Source organism: Amia ocellicauda, chromosome 8 (genome assembly GCF_036373705.1).
Source record: "Amia ocellicauda isolate fAmiCal2 chromosome 8, fAmiCal2.hap1, whole genome shotgun sequence".
Lineage (NCBI taxonomy): Eukaryota > Metazoa > Chordata > Actinopteri > Amiiformes > Amiidae > Amia > Amia ocellicauda.
In genome coordinates this window covers 41089047-41112070 of record NC_089857.1, presented here as the reverse complement: position 1 = coordinate 41112070, position 23024 = coordinate 41089047, and the positions used below count along the sequence as shown (strand labels likewise).

Genomic DNA, 23024 nt, shown 5'->3' with positions numbered 1-23024 from the left:
TTCTTTAAGGCCGGATGTCTGCTGTAGCAAGGAGGGTCAGAGGAAGTAGAAGAAAATGACTAAATAAAAACTGCCAAGAAGAAACAAAAACTCGTTCCACTGCATCCAAGCGCTGCCAGTCGTCTCCCTGGTGATGAGGCAACGCTTTAAAGCACCTAATATTAGCAAAGACTGCTTTACAAGTTGTTTGTTCCTGTGTTCATTTTATTATGATGCACCGCAGAGCAAGGAGCAGGATAAATGCAGGAACCGCAGCGCATTTGAAGGACCCGAATTAGATCCAACGCGGCGTATTTATTATTCACACATTTTCTAAAATCTCATTTTCGAGGCCGATGAATTATTTAGCGAGGTTTCGGCATAGGCTGCATTGTGATTAAACATTGCCCCAAATATTCCCCCTGAACGGGAGACACAGACTTTTTCTTCTCAGTGAAAAGTACCCCCCCCACCACTTCCAGCTCCCACCTGACCGATCCCAAAGCGTACCCCCACACCAGCCACGCTGCCCCCACTACCTGCGTTGTTTGAAGGGTAAATACTCACCGCATTGCTCTCAGTGCAATTTTGTATGCCAGTTCAGCATCGTGAGGTAGGAGAGAGGTGAACAGATACTTGGCGAAGGTGTGCATTGGAACGCTCTCTCTGTAAATGATCTCCCCCAAACCACTGTATGGCCCACCTGTTCAGAAAACAAAATAGTTTGAAACTGTTATAGCACTGAACTTACAGACTGAAACAAACACACAGAGGACGGCCTGTTACAGTTCAGCAGACGTCCAACACCGTCCCACACTGAAAACCGTAGTCAATTCCAGGGCTCTGTCGATATGTTTGCGAGTGTTGTTTGGGGTTAACGTCTAAGCTGTGGGCAGCATGTTCTGTATCCATCTGAGCTTTTCAGTGTTTGTTTCAGAGTCTGAAACTTCCTGTACGCATCCTCTGGCCAGGGACTCTGTGTGAAGGAGGCCTCGGTCTCAGGGTTACATTCCTGTTCCAGTACAAAATAAATACTGCTTCCTGCTGAAGACGAGAAACAAATTGAGGGAAGGGGAAGGCTTCCGCAAAAACGACAACCCCAAAGCTTTGAAATTAACCGAAACACCGAACATCACACATTCGACCACCTCTGTCACTTTTCGGCTCCACATCCGCGAGTCCCTGTGCAGAGTTGCAATGCGAAAGGAGAGCCCCGAATATAATCCCCTCACCGCCCACTACTAGATATCTTATTCCCAGACCAGACAAACCACAGCTCAGTTGAAAAACGGTGTCACCAGGGTTTTTTGACACTTGCCTGCAAAATAAACGGCAATACCGAAAAACATATGCAGAGGCTTTCTGCCCCCTGCAATTAAATTATTTTTGACTGAGCTCGCTTTGACCACAGACCACATCAGAAAGCCACCGCAGAATTCCTCACTGCCGTCGCGCTTTGCTCTGGGGAGCCTCTGGATTGAATAATCATGGGAACTTAATTATTCTTTGACCCTGTAATGGGTGGTCTTGCAGGCGGAGCAGAAGATAGTTTTGGCAGAACAGCGAAGGAAAGACTGGGGTCCGTTCTGAGCCTCGCATGTCTGTCGGTATACAGATGACAGCTGCCCACTGAGCAGATTCTCTTTGCCGTGTGTTTATTTATCTTTCCTTTTGAGCTCCTAATAGAATTCATATTGTGATTTATTTCTGGTATGATGGCGTCAGGGGAGGGGAGCTTGGCACCTTCATGGCACAAACAGTTAAAATAAACCTCTATGATGGGTGTGGGACGAGGAAACTTCATCGTCTTTAAAGGAGCTGCCAACAGGCCCTTACCTTCTAACAGGAAGACTGCTTGTTTGCGGAAAATCTTGACGAGCGTGTCGTCGAGGTCGACCTCCTGCAGCTTGGCGATGAGCTGCTCCTCGTTGCGGCAGACCTTCTCCTGGGCATACAGGCCGTCGGGCATGATCCTCTGCTGACCCAGCCCCACCAGCGCCATCTCCACGGCCAGCGCCAGGTACGACTCGCCCTCCTCCAGCAGCCGCTGCGCCGGGAACAGCTGGAACTCCATGCACTTTGACTGGCCCATAGCGTCTGAGAGGGAACACACACACACACAAACACCCGTCAGAGGGGAAGGTGACGCGCAGCCCTTGCCAAGCACGTTGCGCACCAACTAAACAGCTTGGCACTGGTGAGGATGTTTGCTTGCTAACAAACAAGCCTGCCCTCTGTTATGATATAGAAACCGCTACCAGACTAAGCTTTGATAAGCAGTCTACACATGTCCGGCCTTGCCCAGCTTAGCACCGATACAAAGATCTGCCAAGCAGTCCTTTCTCACATGCAGAAGTTTATTCCCCCCCACACACACACCGTGTATAAAAATAAATTGTTAACGAAACAAAACCCCAAACACATCTGCCATGGCTAAATCAAATTACTTACTCTAGGCAACTGCAGCCAGTCTGAACACCGCTTTCCAATTAAACCCCTGCATTCCCTGTTATTGCAATTCACTCGATCGAGATGTGCAAAAGCCAAATTGTGCCATCGAGTCTCGGCCAGAAAGGAGCAGTCGGGAGGAAGAGCTAACATTGCCTACATCTGTTTTACAGATAGTAAAGCTCACAAGGACCGCGGGATTGGGCCCACATTGAGGCACGTTATCGCCTTGTGACCCACCAATCCAATCCTTAAACACACCAAAGCTTTTCAGACTCAGGTACTCAGCTGTGCAAACGCTTTGATAAAGAGTTTGAGATTACTCATCTCCCAGCACCCCCCAGCAGCACACGGGCACCTCTGGATGGTGTGAGGTCCCCAGAGGGGCACCAGGCTTCTGGAGGAATCCAGTTTTTAATTGGCTGTGAAAAAGCAAACCTCTCCGCAACCGGGGAAATTTGCAACAGGAATATGTGTTGTCCGTCACAATTACACTGATTTCACAGCAAAACTAAATTATATTTATATCCCTCTAATAAGCCTACCGCTTTGGTTTTGCACAGTGTTAACGACAAAAGATCACATGTAAATTATTCCCTGCGGAAAAAGTAAGTTTTGCTTTCTTTTGACCAGTGCTTATTTTATTTTTTAACTTAAATGCTCTGATACGGCTTTCGATTTGTTTGCAGGCAGACCTTCTTTGAATACCTGTACAATTCTGCGCTAATCTGTTCAACTGGAAATCCAATTTTAAAATCTCAAAAGATTACATTTGACTAAATACGAGGGGTAAAACACTGCAGTTTAATTTTGAACATTTGGACGGAAAGATTGACCGTTTTCCAATAACTCAGAATAATCCGAAAAAGGTTCACACACAAAACAAGTCTATCAGCCGACTCTCCGACATGATGACAATGCATAAATATATAAATATAAATAAAACATAACGAACTGCACCCGGGTATAATTGAGTAGGCTGCGAATGATCATCATGTCTCCGGCAGCACAATTTCTGGGAATAGTAAAACAAGCCCACATCACTATCTTGAACAGTGGATGCAAACAACACCGTTCCAGTTTCTTATCAACCACGGGTATAGATTGAAAGCTATTTAAAATCAGGCAGGTTTATTACGTAAAGCAACAGAAAAATACTAGATTACTTAACTACTTAATTAGGAAGCATTCTAATATTGGGGTGAAAGAATAAATAAATACACGATTATCCAATTTGTGGATTTTTTTTCCCCTTCTAAAATTGAAAATTGGGACATAAAGCACAGTTAATTACCTAACAGGATTTTTGCACATTCTCCATGAGGCATCACATGATAAATTGCAATTTAACCAGTAACAAGGTGGCAGATTAAATCGTAAAGGCAGCTATACCCCAGGGGTACCAAATGGACTCCTGGTTTTCATATCCTATAGAGGTGCCTTTATTTTGTGAAAAAAAAAAGATCTGTGAGATTGGAGATGGATTTTTTTTTTTTTTTTTTACTAAACAGGGCAAGAGACCGATTTGTAACACACATTTAAGGTCACAAAGTGTATCAGACACCTGTAGCAACTGGATTTGCAAGTACAAAACAACCGCAACTACTGTAATTTTAAACAAAAAAGTTTAACATACGAAAGTTCAAAACACCGTGAGCACATGATGACATCACAGACCATCCAGACAAAGCACTGAGCATAAAACGTGACTGTCTCAATCATGTACAGAACTGATAAGGATTTTAATTTCCCGTGACAACATATCTAAGCTTCTCAGGTTGATTTTGTACACAGTTCTAAGAAAGTCAAATTTAAGTACTTTTATTTTTTATTTTTTTAAACAATTGGGTCTCAAATGATCACTATTTTGACAAATGTATAATGTGAATCTTATTTGATTTCAATGGAAGAAAAGCCTTTTCCATGTTAATGATTGTATATGGATTTATGAGAAGAGGACTTATGGTCTAAAAATCAACACTCTCCCACCAAACATCGCTAAACTAGAAAAGCACACACTCGTCCAGACTCCATATTTCTAGCCGTATCCATTTCAACCTCAATTAGCCAAACTCGGTGAGGAGGTTTTCACAGCTCTTTTGCGGAGCTACGAAAACCCAATTAAACACAGACCAGAGGAAAGAGCACAAAACACGTGTCCTCAGAAATCACAGCAGAGTGAGAGAACATCTGTATCTGTCTGCGCTGCCAACAGACAAGAGGACAGCCTGCAGGCTATAATAATAAGTAATTACACCACAGTTAGATGATTGTGATGCAGTCATATCTCCAATCAAAGCTCATGAATAAGAAATAAGAGCAAAAAAACATTAAAATTAAAAAGCATTAAAAATGTAACTGAGGAGACTTTTAGCCTTCGTTTTCTCAGCTTAAACCTCCTCCTTCCTTTCATTAAAAACTCTTCCTCCGTGCTTGCTTCACACTCGCGCGGTACACTGGGTCTCAAATCGCCCCCACAGTTTGTGCACCTCCTCTACTTTGATTAAATTGTTTAAATAATTGAGTTTCAGAGGGGCTACTCCCACCCGCAGTCGATGCCAAGTTTAGAAAAAAGAAAGGACTAATAAACGAGACCCACAGACATATGCGGAACTGGGGAGCAGGGGGGTATAACTGAACAGCTACTCGTGCCTTAGACACAAAATGGTTTAGTTTTTGGTGGTTTTGTTGTGGGTTTGGTTTTATTTTAATGGACACAGCTTGAAAGACACATGAGCAAAGTACCCTTGGTGTCATGACGTTGAAACTGGAGACACCTGTGCAAGTTACCTGTGAAGTCAGAGAAGCCGGGCATGCTGTCCTCATCCCCCCGGCAGCTCTCCATCAACGTGCTGAAGAGGGTGCCGATGGGGTCTAGGGGGTGTCCCACCCAGCCCTCCAGGTTGGTGATTGAGGTGACGCCTTTGTGAAGCAGCTCTGAAACGCACAAAGGGGACAAACCATCTTTAGGGCTCCGTTATTTCATCCGCAGAGCCTCTGTGCAGGAGTGGGAACAGATGTTGGGCTGCTTGTGACAAAGGTCCCTTCAAAACACTCTCGGAGGATTCATTGAGGCGAGGAGATAGAAAGTTTCCATGTGACCTTTATCCACGTCATGAAATAAAGTTATTAGCAGCCTTCCTATTACCCACTTTGTTTACCCATTCATCTTGTTCATGTAAACCTGTCACGTCCCTTAATCACAGCCGTCGTTCCCAACAGTAAACACGTACGATAAACACTGGCGTTACTGCAGGACTGCGTTCTGAAAGAATCGCTGCTGGGAAGCCAGTGTCAAAGGACGGGTTTAAATCCACATCGCAGACGCATGTCAAAATTCTTTTGATAGGGGGGAAAGAGAGGATGAACTGATAAAATAAACAATTGCAGGGACTGTTCAGCATTGGGTCCCAAATGTGGAACGCTAAGTTCGAGACCAAATCAAAACTTTGACCAGGCCACCGATGGACGATCCCTAACATTGTACACAAAATCGGTCTAATTTGTTGTAAGCAGTCACTTTCAACCACTCATAGATAAAAACATGTCAGGGCACAAGTTTTGTAATTTGCAGGCAGGTCAGAGTCTTGATTTGGTTTAGGCCTCAATCAACTCATCACAACATCTCTCCTGGAAGAGAGAGGTTTTCGGACCACCCTAATACGGCGCATTGGCATTTCCTAGTTCCCACACGTCCGCCGCGCACAGACCTTTCTTGTGTCCCCGGAACAGCTCCAGCTGTTTCTGCTGCTGCCTCCGCAGAGTGTTGACGATGGCGATGGCCAGCCGCAGGGCCTCTCTCGGGTAACCATGAGACCTCAGTGCATCCACCCGAGCGCAGGCCGTCGGGACGTGTTCTGTAGCAGAGCAGAAAGGAAGCGAGCGAGCGAGAGAGAGAGAAGAGGGGAGGGGGGCAAAACAATGGGGCATTAGCATGAACAAAGAGCAATTCTTTGCAGCCCAAAAGAAAAAGAAAAAAAAAAAAAAACTTATTTTCAGCAGTTCAACGGGGGTACTGTTCCCAATGGCAGGGCCCTTTAATTCTCCTCTTCCACCCCCTACCACCTTTTTTTTCTTCCTCCTCCTCCTCCTCCTCCTCCTCCTCCTCCTCCTCCTCCTCTCGCTTCTTTCCCTCTTCTCTCTCTCTTTTTTTAATGCTATAGAAAATGCGGACAAAGAGGCAAGTCATGCAAACATCTTTTTCCGGTTTAGCCACTTACCGTGCCATAGGGGCCAACCGCGAGAGTCGAAGAGTGAATTTTCAGTGTTGTCATGGTAACAGTAGTTGGTGTAGAGGTCGCTGCTGATTATGTGCTGCAAGTGGCTGTCCTGCCAGTGGAGATCGCACGCTTCGATGGCTCGTGTGAAAACCGTCCGGTGAGGCCTGTTGGCTGAATCTGGCAGGGGGGAGGGAATGGAGAGCGTCAGACACCGTTGTTGTTTTTGGCCCGACCGCGGGAGCCCTATCTCCTCTCAGGCCCTCCTCCACGAAGGTTCTTCGAGTTGAGAGAAAACAATACCTGTTTGTTTTGCAGCTTTTACTTTTTTTTTTTTTTTTTTTTTTTTTTTTCCTAAGTTCCTTAACACCACAAAACATCTCGGGCTTTCACCACATAGTTAGACGAGAGCCAAAACAAAACCGAGCGCTGCGGCCTGCCGTGGAAGAATTTCGATGACAAAGCACATGTTTCACAGACAGTAATTCTAGACCATCGCGTAAATCACGTTGTGGAAGTTGTTTAATTATATTGTATACAGAGCCCAGTCCCAATGTACAGGGATGTAGACAATACAGACCTAGGACGCTTTTTGTGACTGAACACTAAGGGCGACAACTTTTTTTCCTTCAGTTCTAGCGTTTATTTATAAACTCCACTCCACTAAAGCCAAGTGTGAGATGTACACAAAGTCTTCGAACAGGACTGCAGTTCAACTCAAACTTCTATCTTTCTCCACCAAGGACAAAGTTTAAGGTCTTTTGCTTGAGGAGCTTCGTGGGGTTATTAGGTCTTTTCCATTAGCTCAACAAAGGGCCTAATAAAAGCTGCATGAGCACAATGTGCCGGCGAGTTGATTAAAGAACTAGTTTTCCGCACTTCGCTCACCTTGGTTAGCATTCGCACCCTGAGGCAAGGCATTGGTTAAATTGGGCAGCTCGTTTCCGTGGTTACCGTCTTCCCAGGGACAAACGTCCACGCTGTTCCACTTCTTCAGTTGCCTCAGCCAGCCTGCCTTCTGCTCTGGCTTGCAGTGAGGATTCAAAACTATGCACATCCACAGGGCACCTGTGTGTAAAGGAGGAGGGGGCAGAAAGAAAAGTGAAAGACATGTTAAGAAAGACTATGAGACTATACCTGTGCAACTGCACTTCAAGACTATCTGTGGGGGGGGAATGAAAACACTTGTACAGTGGCTTATCTTTTTTTTTATGTTTTTTATTCTTATTATTAGTTGCCATCCTGTGGGTCAAAACTGAGGTGGCCACATCAGAGGTTCCCCACCTTTGTCCTCACAAAGCTGAGCAGTTACCAAAACAGCAATCAGGCGTTCAAGCTAAAGAAAAAATACACCAAGTAAAGGAGTAGTACAAGGAGGCATCCTGTGCCACCTTCAGAGCAGTCAATATCCAACTGTACAAATACTTCAGTGCAAAACAGATCGTTGTTTGCCTTTAACAAGCTAAATATATACCACAGATGATGTAGCAGGATGTTTTGTCTTCCAGAACTTACATTTGCGTTTGTTTTCTGTGTATGAATGCTGAAAACCCTGAAGAGATATTAACAGACAACAACTAATTAAGCATTTAACCCTTCAGTAAGCAGTGCCGAGACGAGCGGTGACACGGCATTGTTGGGCCATTCAGGAGCAGCAGTCAGTCAACAGGGCTTCATTGGTTCAGACAGATAAACAAAAAATAGGTCAGCTGACAGGGCGAATAAGCCCATTCAACTTTAATACAGACAAAGGGCCGTATACTTTCCCATTGTTTTAAATAACATAAAGAGTTTAAAATGAAGCTGACCCGGGGATGCTTCTGTAGTCATTACAGTATTATATAGATTAACAAAAAAAAAAAAAAAACTATGAAAAAACAGCTTAATGCCTTTGGCCTCTTGCCATCAGAAGACTTGCTCCCCCTACACCTCGCCTGTGTGGGGGGCTTATGACGATGGCGCTGTGTGTTATTTTGCACAAAGCAGATTCCCTTCGGTGGAAAACGGCCGAAACGATCGAAAGGCAGAACGAAACGAATAGGTTTTCTTTTCAAATAAGGGCTGGCCTACACTTGTCATTTATTCGTCATTAGCCAGAGAAAACCACGAAACCCCAACGCCGCAGTGCTGTTGCTCCACAGCCCCCAGCTTCCACTGAACACCGCACACTGGAGTGATGCTGATTGCTTGAGAAAGGCCATTAAGCCTTGATTAGCATTTATTGCTACCAAGAGGACGTCTGCCACCAATTTTTCACCACGGAGCGGCTGGGCCCCTGCCCTCTTTGTTTGGAAGAAGTCAGAAGGAAACACGATTCGCACCACCACTTCTCACACCCCCCCAGTCCCCGGGCTGTCCCATCTCTCTCGCCGAGTGACGGGGGCAGCCGTGGCGGGGCTCGGGCCCCCTCGGGAGACCCCCACCACAGTCCCATTAGCTGTCACTTTGTTAACCTGGTGTCTGGACGGCCAATGGAAGACATGGCGTTGTCGGGATGCTCCGCAGCAACTGCGATTATTTCAGACGGGATAATCGCTGTCGTGGGCTACTGACGTTAATATAATTTAAATCATTATTATATACTGCTTAAATGCAATACGTTATGTCATGCAATAAAGAGTATTCCTTAAAATAAAATCTGGGATGGGCTGAAATGGCAGGACGGAGTGTCGAAAGAGCATCCAGAGGACTCTTTGGTTACGTGTCGGAAATACAATTTCACAGCTTAACGGCTTTTTTCTTTTTTTGGTTGCAGTCAGTCAAGAACTATGAACATAATTATGCTTCGTGTATGAAAAACGTAGAGGTGCTACAACAGAGGCGCAAAGTACAGATTCTATAAAGGATATTTGCAGGACACATGCCTTTACGATTAAAGTAAGTGCACGTGCCGTGACTTCAAGGAACACGGTGGAAATTTAGGGCAGCTGGCTACTATTCTTATATCATATTTCATCACTGCTCTCAAACTCCCCTGGCGATTTATCGGGCGGTTTATTCAAACTGGATTTGCTATCGGGCATCTATTGTGGAACGTAAGTCTCCAGAGCTGGCCGAACTGTGACCGACCTGAACACGGTCAAGACACGATGCCCCGGTGGACGGGAAAGGAGAACACCAGCACAAGCTCGGGTCAGGGCTATTGCCCAGATGGGTAGGGATCTGCCCGTGTCCGAACACAGTGCTGCTATTCCTACAAGACTATCCCGCTGAACAGTGGATTCAGGGTTAAGCCACAAAGAGGAACATACGTTAGACTATTCACACACACATATATAATGAGTGTGTGTGTGTGTATAATATATGAATCAAATATATTTGATGTTTATAGAAAATCTTCCAATCCTTCAATTGCATCTCATGCATCTTCAAAGTCAAAACCGTCTAAAAGCACTTCCTGTCAAGAAACAAGAAACCCTATTAGAGACCGAGAAGCCGAACTCACCACTGCGCAGTTTAAATCTCCATGTAACATTTGAAGAGGAAACAGCAATTAAATAAGCTTCAGTAATTCCATTAGAAGGTCACTAAAGAGACTTCTTAATAAACACTGAGCTACTCTGAAATGTCTGGCCTACCTGAAACATTTATCCACATACATTTGCAGTAAATTATGCAACACTTCCTGCAGCCATTTCCACCGCCTCCCGAATCCTGGCAGGGCGAGTCTGAACACTTCGCTTCCATGACAGAGGAAGGGGTTGGCAAATCCCTGAATATTTATTCAGGTCGATGAAATGCAAACCGAACTTTCTATTTTTAATAATAATAACAACCAAAATGTCATTTAAAAGCCAAATATAACTCTGTTTGGCTCATTACATGATAATGGGTCTTAGAAAAGGATTTTGACCTTGCTGGATGAAGCTACTCCTTTATGTAATTTGAGCGTTTTTTAACCGAATATTAGGTATAAAGAAAACAACTGGCGGAAGATGCAAAGAAGAAGTAGTGCTTCCTTAAGTGTAATATTCCCAGCTACCATACCAAGCTATTCCGACCACACAAGACCCAGCTATAAATGGCCTGTTATTAATCTGCAAAGTGCATGAGCTTGAACTATTAGATGTGACAAACAGAACAGAATAGCAGGCTGGTATGCAAATCTCACCTTTCCAGAAGATAATTGGAAAATAAGTCATGCTGTGCACTGCAATTTGATATTAACACCACAGAGAGATGAAGGTGAATTCATTAAAAGGAGGTGGCATTCGTATGCTTCTCGGAGAAAAGCAGGTTTTTGGGGGTCTGCGAGTTAAGGATCAAAATGGGGGACATCCATCAAGCCCAGCTCAGAGGTAGCAGAGGAAAAAAAATGACGAAAAACAAACAGGATAGATGCTGCAAGTTTCTTTTGCAGCATAATCTCTAGAGAACGAGGGGGGAAAAAAACACAAACACAAAATAAATTTAAATAAAAAAAAAAAAAAAACACACTGGGACATCAGCTGATCTTTTGAGACGGCCCTAAACTGTACAGCATGTTTCTGCCTACAGGTTTTCGGTACGAGCCTGCGTTCTGTATTGACTGCGGCGGAGATTTTCACTTCCTGGTGTGGCTGTTCTCAGACGTGCTGGCTCAGTATCTTGGCATCTCTGACAAGATATGTCTGCAATGCAAACTCGGGCTGTGTGAAACAGGCAGCTGCACACGCACATACATGCATACATGGATACATGCATACATACATTTGAATCTAATTAAATACGTCCGACGAAAAACACACTGTTGCTGTCCTCTAAAAGCCGCCCGCTTATTTATCATTAATGTCCTTATTGTGGGGATTCGCACACGACTCGCTGAAGTCACTGGCAGGGTAGTTCGTCCGCCGAGGCTGTCCGTCACTGGGGTGCAGCACCACAGACAACAGAATGTTTTATTTTTGCTCTAATTCATTCTATTTACTGAATTAAACTTTGATGTATTGGTCCTGACATGTGCTTCATGCTGACTGTATTGTGTATGATAGTTTAATCACTCCCCATGCATTTCACCATGGCCAGTGTGATTAATGCCATAGATTACCTGCAGCACTGGTTGGGATGGGGCTGGGAGAGAGAGAGAGAGAGAGAGAGAGAGACAGATAGACAGAGAGCACAAGGGGGGAGAGAGAGAGCACGAGGGGGGGAGAGAGAGAGAGAGAGAGAGAGAGGTGGGGGGAGGTAGAGTCTTAATAGACATTTTGGAATCCATGTTGGGGATGCTGCATTTATTTATCTCAAATGCCCATGTTACGTCGATGGCCAAGTGTGATGGTCCTGCCAGTGTAACTCGGTCACATCCTTTCGCTCTCTACCTTAGGTTTCTAAAAATGAAAAAATCCCAAAAATGCACCTCTGGGCAAATCCCCGGCAACGGCAAAGCAGGCGCAGGAAAAGAACAAAGCCGAGCGAATGAAACGCTGCTGCCAAAATGCAGTCTAGACCGACTGTCTTCTGATTATACGTAAACACTCAATAATCCATATAAAGCCTGCTACCTTATTTCTTTGCTTATCCCAAACATCGGACATGGGGCTTGAGTGATCTGCCCGAGCTGTAATTCATCATAATGAGATAGAGATAAGCTACGCAGGGGAGAGGGGGGAAAAGAAAAACAAAATGAAAAACAAAAAACAAACAGAAAAACAATGTATGCCTCTCAAAACACCAAGGCCTGTTTTTCTGTTTTTTTTTTTTTGTTTGTTTGTTTTTTTAACAGATACCATTTAGGGCTAATTTTTAGACGACAGCAGGATTACCCTCGGCAAGAATAATTAGGTCAGTAGAGAAAAGTCATGGCCTATTTTTTTTCCCCCCCTTTAAATATAACCTAGATTTGGAAACTAATGATGCATATTACAAAAAAGCTCGGTACAGAAATGTATTAATTAATAGATTTCATAATACATCTTCGACAGAATCCAATCCCTATTCTTCCCCTGAAAAGCTTTCTTTTAGCATTTGCGGTGCTGTAATTACTGAGCCTCTCAGGACCCATGCGGACCCAAAACAAGGCAGCAATATTGTTCCAGTAAATAAACATTCAATACATAACCCTTTTCTATATTTATTTTTAACAATCACAACCCCACCCCTCCCCCACCCAATTCAAAATGAATTGTGAAAATTAAAGCTTCTGCCTGAAATTAAACCTGAACAATTAGCCCCATGCATCGGAAAGTCTACGTTGAAACATTCTTTTGTTTCCAAACAAAGGGGGCCATCTCATCGTGGTGGGAGTGGCCAATATCTCGGGAGTGCTGATAAATCTGTTACAGTAATCTGTGTGTGTTGACAAGCTGTTGGGCCTTGTCATTCGCCACGCAGCGGACACTCATCTTAGACTCTTCTACCTGACTGCTTTCATTAGATTAAGCATTGGGGATTTAATTTAACAGTTTCAGCTTTATTAAGCTGTCATGAGAACGCCCAAGCTTTGATAACAGTAGCTGCTCCAATTATGGCGGGGTTTAAGGCTGACATATCTAATGATTCATTTGCCCGCACATGGCACGGCAGTACAAAGGATATTTTTGCCTTACACTTTCTTATTTATCGATTGAATATTATTAAATCACAGGCGCCCCCCCCCCCAAAGACATTTCTAACAGCGTCACTTTTGTGAAGTGAAGAAAATAAATACACGGTGCAGACTGAACGTCTGTCCCGACAATAAAAACCTCCACACAACCTATGATGGAGGAGCATGGGAGAGAGTGAACAGGAAGGGAGGAGAGAGGCAGCCATTCCCTGGTCCGCGGACACAGACGTGACACTTGGTATTCAAGTACTGTGCTCTTGTGGCTAAAGGGCTTGCAATTTCATTTCACAGTCAGAGACCTACACAAAACACCAATTAACTTGCAGATCCTGTTTGCTGACAAAAGGAAAAGCCTCTCGCTGCCCCCCGATGCCAGCATCTGCCCGATGTCAAAACTCAAACCACAAACCACACTCAAGGGTGCGTGCCACCTATGTATGGCACGATATTCACCCCCCCTAGAAACACTGCAGCCCCCCGCTTTTCATTCCTTAAAATAAAAACAAAACAGCAACAACATCCCAGACATTTCCCCCTCCAACACCCCCCACACACCGTTGCTGCTTTGCCACTGAATACCAAAGAAAGAATTAATAAATAAATAATAACACGCACACAATAAAGCGAAGGTTGATCTGTGTTGGGGCCCTCCTGTGTCCCGCGTCTTTCATAAATAAGAATGATCTCGGCTTCAAGGATAAGCTGGCACAAGTGAGAACATATTCAATTCAATTCAGATCAGAAAATGAGAAATTCAAAGCTAGACACACCGGGGGGGGTGGGGGGGTTGAGGTGAATAAGCACATTCCATTTCGAGAGTGTTGCCCAGCGGACATCGAAACACTATAGAGGCAAAATAAATAAGCAAAAATTGTGACTGGATTGCGGCTGCTCCTGGTAATTTACTTCCATGCCACACTTTAACATGGAGTTCGAAAAATGCCCTTTGCCTCAGATTAACCATTTATAGCAAGAAAATGGATTCCCTCAAAGTGTACTATCTCTCCCATTACTTTCTAATTCCCATATCTGGGGCGCCGAGGTTAGACTTCGGCTTCATCACAGAGCTGTTACGCTGCAATCTCCTACACTGAGCAGCTCTCCGGCGCGCCGCAGTGCGTGGGTTTCCACTAAAACAGCAATTCCAAGCCACGGAAAAGTGTGCTTAGTCATGAACTGGGCAAGACATTTTCTCAGCTAAAACGGGGCACACGTTGAATTTGGTGAATAGACATTGCATCGGCTGGTTTAAATTTCGCATATACACACCAGCATACAAATTCTGTCTAAATGTATTTTATTGTAAATTCCCTATAAATCTTCTACTAAAAGATCCATATATGTGGGTCCTAGATTAGGCCCTGAACTCAGTCACTAACAGGTGTCAATTCAAGGCGTAGCTTCCTTTGTATGGCACAGCTGCTCAGGTGAAAACAGTTGGGAGACGGATGTGTACAGATTCTTAAACACAGTGACTCAAACAACAGGTTTTGCTTCTAGCTGTTCCAAGGTACCACCCCAGCACCCTGAAGCTGTATGATGAACCCTGATACTTATTTCAACACCAAAACATAACCACTGAATCACGTCACCAAGCAATTGTCGTTATTTGAAATGCTGCAGCCATTGCGTACTTCATTGGCAACTCCTCGCCTCAACCGCACGATCCTGCAGCTTCGAGCCACAGAGCCCGAGCTCGGCAGAAGGAGGCCGAGTAGGAAGTTTTCCACGCGCACAGTCTGCATTATAGTTGTAGCGGCTTCCCAAATTCATCCGTTCAATTACCCTGAAAGCCTGCATTGCAGAAAGCATTGCTTAAGTTTTAATGAAAGGATCATTACTCAACTGCTCCACCAAGGGATTGTAGCTTATGTTATTCTGTTGGCTAAGGAATGCCAAGCCGAAATTGACAAAATGTCCCAAGCTTTAAAAGCTGGCAGCCAGTGTGCTGTAGCAAGCCAGTTTCTATTAAAGTGATTGTGCATCATTCTTGTTTTGCTTAAGGGGAGGGGGAGGGGAACTAAAGGAAAAACAACCAATATCAAAACACATCCACCAGTGAGCTCCCTCTTCTTTATTATACAATTTATAATAAGATTTATATTCCGGTAACAAAATGCTAAAATTGTGTGCCTCTCTTTCCAGTTGTTGCATTCGAATAAGGAGACATTAATCTTCACAAAACAGTAGAGCAGATTTTGTATATTGTGTGTGTGTGTGTGTGTTTGCAGCAGGAGAAAGTGTTACTATTGATCAATGCCAAAGAGTCGGCGGGACTGAGGGTGGCCGCCAGGACGAAGGTACAGTTGGTGCACAATCCACACAACAGTGCTGCATTTTCTTCCCGTGAAAGATGCGGTGTTTACCTAATTCGTCCCAGAGCTGCCGGTACTTGTCCGTCATGGTGGTGCCCTGCTGCCTCCAGAGAGAGAGCCGGGGGTCCGCCATGAACTGCTCTGTGATCAGGGTTAACATGCGCGCCCCGTTCGAGTCCCTCATCTTCAGCATCTCCCGCACCTGGCAAACAAACACCTCCGTGAGTAAACACGGCGGCAAACAGACTTCTGTAGACAGCAAGCAAGGACTTCTTTACAAAGATCTGCAACCGTTCTCTTGTGTTTGTTTGTTTGTGTGCGTGTTTATGTAGAAGTATTTTCAGATGAGAATAATGATGAGAGAGTGGCAAAGCATTCTCCCGGTACACTTGCATGCACTGATAGATCTATGTATCAATCTCTATCTATGTATCTATCTATGTATCTATCTATATATCTATAAGTCTCATACTCCAGACACAATTCAGAATCCTATACAAATCAATGAAATTTAAATTAATTTACATAGAGGTGTTCACAAAATCACAAGACAAAAACACAGAAACATGAACACATTCTCCAAAGAATAGATCTTGTTTCTTGGTTTCTGCAAGATTCAGTGTGAGGTTCCTGGTCTGTTGTCAGGGTGGTTGTAAACGGTGACACAAACCGGACCTCCTCCTCCGTGTGACCTCATTTTACTTCTAAAGCAGCTCCTCTTTCCCATTAAGAATGCATTAGACATTGGAACAGTGTTAGCGGTGTTTCTCAGCAATTAAACCTTTTAAAATATGTACCAAGAGCTGCTGCTTCTCTCTGCTTACGCTTGAGAATTAAACTAAAACCAGAAAGTCTGCAACCCCCCCCTACACACACACACACAAAAAAGATGAATTTGGCGAGACGTTTGATGATGTACAGCAGGCCCAGTTCCCCAGGTTCAGATGTGAACAGCCTCTTCTCGCAGGCCGAGCGCACCTTGTCATTTCTAACGCCGATTTTAATTCCGGAAAATGTCAATCATGTTATCAATTGAACGTGTGAACGAGACACGGGTCTCATCGTTGCACTGCGGCCGAACATCACCCCCCCACACACACCGAACTCCGGGAGTACCTTCGCAAAGAGGAGGTTGAGCTGCTTCCCGGACCCGTGGTAACCACCCTGGGAGAGGAAAAGTTTAACCTGTTCCTGGACCTGCTCCTCGTCCAGGTGCCAGCAGTTCTCGTCGTCTATACTGGCGCCCGCCGTGGGGTCGGGGGCTCCTGCAGAGACAGCACAGACACAGCCTTACTCTCAGAAACACAGGCGCGCCGACCTGGACAGGACCCTGTGGACCCACAATGTTATGAGATGCAAATGTAGAAAACAAAAAAAAAAAAAAACCTGTTTAACAAAATCAAAACTTTGCCCTCCCTACAACTTGAATCACACCATGACAAAGTTCAACCCAATCGCAGTTTAAATTTACTGTCGGAATCCACTTCCCACCATTAGGGTTGACAAATGTGACATGTCAAAACAGAGGACAGAGGGGGAGGGGGCTGGAGAGGGTTATGACCTTAAAAAAAAAAAACATTTTTAAAATGCAAAAAAAGGCAATCTATTAATGTCTGGACAAAAAGTTATGAGTAACATTTGATCCCTTATAAAACATTATGCCCAGTGCAAATAAAATGGGTAAAATACAAAAGTTCAATACATGGCAAATAAAAATAAAAAAACTCAAAAACTGGTGTGATAAAACATAACATAACAATCAGTAACAAAAACAATAACAATTAGTATTATTTTTCAAACTAATGATTTTCATTTTTTTTTTTTTTTATTAATAAACGAATGTATACAAAAAAGTATTAACTTTGTAAAACTATAACAAGGTAAAACAGTACAAATCTAAAACTAAGACTGACTGTGGATTTCACTGTCACACTGCTGCGCCCCTCTCCTCGCTCCTCACACGCGCCTGTCACATCTCAACCAAACTTTTTCTTTTGAAGGTGTTAACACCCCCAACGAAATAAAACCTTCCTGATTGGTTGTTGAGGTCTTTAAAGATGTCAGTCATTTACTAAATGACCAATAGTTGCGCACAGTCTTAAAATAGGCAAACACTTTCACCATACACATTATGGTTCATATAGGATCGAATTCCAACACAGCTGGAGCGGAAGGGTTAAATACGTGATTGATTGATTGATTGATTGATTGATAACAACTGCAATAGAGCACTAGTCTGTAAGTTTGGCTGGGGCAAACTTTTGATTGTAATTTAATTTAGTTATGAAAGTATATGCTTAACACTTCACTACTATGTGTTCCTGCCTCAGCATTATAATGTCCCCCCTGACCAGCTGCTGTTCACAATATTGGTTCTGTCCTGGTAATTACTGTCCACATCTTGCAGGATTTATTCCTGTTATTTAGCCTTTTAACACATGCAGACAGTTTTCTGAGTGGAGGAGGAGGAGGAGAGGAGGATGGGGATGAAGTCCACAGCCTACAGCCGAGTTGACTGGGGCTGGCGAGACCTGGGGCATGGGTCCAAGCTGCAGATCCCCCACCAAGGCCATTAAAACTGGATGCAGCCGTGAGCAAACATGAGCGACTCTGCTGCCCCGTGATGTCCCGCTGCCCCTCATGTGTGCTACTGAGCTGCGGTAACTTGATTCTGCCAAATTTGAGCAGCTCAGCAAAATAAATAAAACGGATAAAACAAAGACTTGGGTAAATAGCAAAACAAAACAATGGCAGAAATAACAGGGCTGGCTGTGGCAGGTGTGACCCATAGCTGCTGTAGCACGAGAGAATATTGTATACCTACAGTCAGTACGTAAAATCAGCACGACACTCATGGACCTGTAGGCTATAATGTTCTACTATTATTATGTAGCAGTGTTATATAGCAAGTGCCTATTTTACAGTTTAACAAACATTAATATGTAATGTTCTATACATACACAATATCACCAACAAAATATTTAAAATACTAATCCGTACAGTGATTATAGCTAAGCTAAGAAAGGCTTTCAGTGGTGTATAGATGTAATCTAAACAGTTGCATCTGAGAGGTTTCGAAAGGTGGGTTGTTCTACCACTGCGGAGCAACAGAGAATGTAGAAGTAAATCTTTTGTACATCTCATCACAAAACATGTTGCTCAGAAGCACACTGCCCTCTCCTTGTCCTTCCTTCCTCTGCTTAGATGTCACAGCATTTCAAATCAAATTACAGTGTTAAAAAAAACATTACAACACACCAAGGACAGGTTTACAGTATTTGAATGTATAGGTACAGTGACATTTCAAATAACATGCTGTGATCACATTTTAGCCTAACATCTTGATGTTTTTAAATGTGTGAAACATGTCTTCTGATTCTGCCGGTAGAGTAGACATCTAAATTACACCCAAGAGATGCACCTAATTTTAAAACCAGAATATTAGATTACTTTCACAGCTGAATTACTTTTATGTCACGTCTCAACTGGCCTTAAAAAAATTAATATAAAACGGAATCTTATATTATTTATATATATGCTACCACCAATTGCAATTTTATTGAAAAGGTCTTCAACATGTTCTATTTAGAAACAAATATTGCACACATTATCTTTATATAAATGTAGAATCTAGATTCTCCTAAACTTGAACTTTGAGATTTTATACCCATTTTACTCTAAACTACTGCAATAAAAAGGTTATTTAAACACAATCCCGACATGAAACATTAATGCTTGTCACCCTATTCAAACTCCAAACCTTCTTACTACACTGTGTTAGTCATGGAGAGCTGTACAAACATCTCGGTACCCACATACTAACAAACTGCAATACATTGTGTTAAGAAAAGCAAAAACAAAAACATTTTACCTATTTTATATAGGTAAAGCATCGCAGACAAGTTCAAACAAAATCTGTAGCTCAAAAACAAACATTGCGAGATTTTGTGCATATGATCTGCCCGGAAACCATACCCTGAAAAATTATACGCTTTCAACAAGAAATTCGATTGTTGTAATACAGCCCTGTGCCATCACAAAGCAGTTAATCAACAGACACGCTTTTATCATAATATGAGTTCTTGACAACCTGGATAACGTCTCACTACAAACTCAGAAGGTTTATATATTTTAGAACAATGCATTTGTTCCCACAAGACCCAATACTTGAAAAATGTTTCCACATAGTGTGTCATTCAGGCTACAGTTCATATGAAAAGTAACTACTTGCATAATTAATAATCTTAAAACAACATTACATGTATGAAATAAAACTGGCAGCAAAAGTCTTGATCAGTCCACACATTATTTTGAGAAGAAAAATATTTAAAATGCGACTTTTACAGAACACACACCTGTGCTCTTTCCCCGACAATGAATTCATAGATCAGCAAATAAAAAAAAATTAATCAAAGAAAATCTTAACAGAGTAGAAACATCTGACGTGCCCCATTAAGGTGGAAAATACTTGCAATACAGGTTTTTATAAAAGCGCAATGTTGTTACAACATATTACTCATTTTGAAAACAAAAACAGTGAACTTTGAAAGCAAAATCCATGTACACAGATTTAAATATATCAAGACTATAGTAAATGTGGAATGTGTGACATCCTATTTAGTGTAAACAAATCACCGTTTACAAGGAAGCAGATTAGTATCAAATGTGGCCTTTTCTGTAGAGGCAAAATCATTCAAGTGTGTGTGTGTGGATTAAGTAAATACATTTGAATGTTTTTCAAAAATTGACAACTTTCAGCAGCTACATTAACAAGATCCCACAGACATTTGTGTCTCCTTGTATGACACAATGGAGGTCCACTTGATTCCATGGCCTCCCTGAAGAATGAGACGACTGGTAATGGAGAGCTGTCCATCTTCTCACTTCCAAAGGGTTTGAATACACAGACAACACTGCTGGCAACTGCATGCTGCCTTACAAATATAATTCTTAACAGAAAGCCTCAAATTTACACTTAAAACTTAAATGTGAGAACATTTACATTGTCAATAAGCAGCGACTAGTAAAGACCTCAAAACAAACCTCAATTTCAATGAGACGTCAATTTAAAAATCAGTTTCATTTTAAGCAAACCACAATAAAACATTTTAATTTAACACAATAAAACCAGCAAAATATGAGAAGTGCTGCAGGTATCTGAATGCATTCGATATCGGGCTTTTCACAAGATGACCGCCCGCTGGGTCGCATCCATTTCCAACACTCAGCACAGCCCGAGTCTGAGAGCAAGTCGAACGCTGCACAACAAGGTAATTAAACAAATGCTTTCCACTGATTAGGGAAGGTGGCACCTGCTAATTTATAATGTAGGTCAGACAAATTATCTATATTGATCGGAGAGGGTCGGCAGGCAGTACACTGGTTCAATGTCTACTCCTAATCAATGGTTAAACACAATTCATGATTATGGCCTTAGATGCAACTAAAACCTTCCCGGCACAGAGAGAGACGCGTGAACGGCACGCACTCGGCAGCACTCGGCCACAGCGACCCCCACCCCAACACCACCCCCCCAGCCTCCTCCAGCGAGAGGCGGCCCGTCACCTTACCGTGCACTTGATTGATTTCCGAGTTCTGGGACAGGATTTCATCGGCTAGTTTCTGGGCAGTGGGTAATACCTCCGTGTGGTGCACTGTGATTAAATACTGGACAAATTTCTGTAGTTGGTCTCTGTTCATTTGAAAGAGGGTCTCTGAAATGGGAAGATGCAGTTTGACCTGGTCCGGCTTGCGGATCCGGTATAAAGACAGCGCGACCACGTGTGCACAGTAAAAGATGTCCTTGTTTCCACAACTACAGGTCACTGAGGTAATCTTGCAGCGGTCGAAGCTGATGGCCACGTTGCAGACGATCTCGGGCTCCGACTGGGAGGCCGGTTCCGTCACTGTGCCGCTCAGGTGAAAGCCTGTGGAGAGAGGGAGAGGGAGAGGGAGGCCGTTAGCGTGGGGGGCGTGGGGTCCGGGGCGGCAGGGTGATTAATTCACAGCACTACAAAAGGAAGTGTTAATAATGCAGGCAGTCATTTAAATACCATTTGATCTTTTTGAGCAGCAGTTCAAGGAGAAGCAGAAACTGATACATGTATTAATAATTGTATAAAAGAGGGCCACTGCCATAGTGTGCCTTGTTTTTTTTAACCCACATTAAATAATGAAGGAAAAAGCAGGCTCCATCAGCATGCACCGTGACTGACTGGTCTGGCAGAGGAGACTGTTTTGAGTAGGAAAGAAAAAAAAAAGGGTATAAAATCCAGTTTAAATCTGAAAGACACTGGATCACCAGTTTAAAATATTACTCATATAATATAAATAAACAAACAAAAACGGCAAATGTCATCTACAGAGGGTTTCTGATATTTTGAGGCAAACCATGCCAACGCAGAGAGGAAAAGCAGGACACTTATTTAACAGGCAGAAGTAGGACAATAGACGCCCTTTATTTCTCATACTGTACTTCAGGGGCCGTCACTGTTCACACGTTATATTATTTCCAAATAAGGGATGCCCTAATAAAGTCAGTTCATTGTACACAATAAACCCACAATGTTTTCTGCTGCTCAGAGAAGAAACTGGTTTAAGTACAGTGTCTCTGCTTAATAGGGAACAGACATAGTTAGTATTCAAGGGATTACAGAAATGAGGAATTTTAAAAGATTAACCCGGCAACTCCCTTTATTTAAATCTCCTTGGTTACTCTGGAATACTATACTGATAGGGGGGGGTGTGAAATATGCGTGAGAGCCAGCATTAAAAAACACATTATTAAAATATGAATATACATTTTAATCTCTCCTGTAGTTTTAAAATGTTAATTATTTGTATTCTGCTCTAACCAGCGTATCCCGGTTCATTTGTACGGATGACGCCACTGCAGTAATGGAGCTCAGGGATCTCGGGTTTTCACACTACAGCCAGCGAGGAGGAAGTGCGTTTTGTTTTTTTCCCCCCTTTTTTGTATTTGTAGTTATTCACAGTTTGACAGGCAGTGTCGCGGATCCTCTGGAGACAGACCCAGATACAGTCGCTCCCAGGGGGACTCTGGCATAATGACATTCCAATGACAGAGAAAACCCAGGGCACGCCGAGCCCCCACCCCCACTCACCTCAATCCTCCCACAAGCCTACAGCTAATCCGCAAAGGATACGGGGCCGCGAAGGCAGATTTGAACGCATAAATAACCATGATCATAATAATAATATCCACAGCATTTCTTATCTAGGTTTCTTCCTTTAGTGTTCCACAAACCAATGCTTCCCAACTGATGTAGGTGTGAGTCTTCAATAAAGCATGTCCATTAAAATAAAGAAATAAAAATCAACACTTTCAGGAAACCAAAGAAATTTAACTTGCTACTGCGCTCTTGTAAAATACCAGATAGCCACAAAATTACAAAATATCCTGAGCTCTCAGTGATTAATGTTTCCATGTTCATGTGATGAGACCAATCCGACTAGTCATAATTCAATATAGACACAAACAGGAGGCCTATATGAACAGACACGCATATATCCTCACAAAGC

At 43.1% G+C, this 23024-nt stretch overlaps 1 protein-coding gene across 1 annotated transcript in view; it reads right to left on the bottom strand.

Annotated features, from left to right (window-relative positions):
• LOC136755059 (zinc finger SWIM domain-containing protein 6) overlaps window positions 1-23024 on the bottom strand; it is a 77317-nt gene that overhangs the window by 8210 nt on the left and 46083 nt on the right. Inside the window, exons 2-10 of the mRNA XM_066711425.1 lie at window positions 21053-21409; window positions 16599-16747; window positions 15534-15684; window positions 7533-7712; window positions 6648-6824; window positions 6138-6284; window positions 5218-5364; window positions 1816-2076; window positions 547-682 (exon numbers count right to left, since the gene is read on the bottom strand). Of these exons, the coding sequence (XP_066567522.1) occupies window positions 547-682; window positions 1816-2076; window positions 5218-5364; window positions 6138-6284; window positions 6648-6824; window positions 7533-7712; window positions 15534-15684; window positions 16599-16747; window positions 21053-21409 (1705 nt within the window). The remainder of the gene's footprint in view (window positions 1-546; window positions 683-1815; window positions 2077-5217; window positions 5365-6137; window positions 6285-6647; window positions 6825-7532; window positions 7713-15533; window positions 15685-16598; window positions 16748-21052; window positions 21410-23024) is intronic.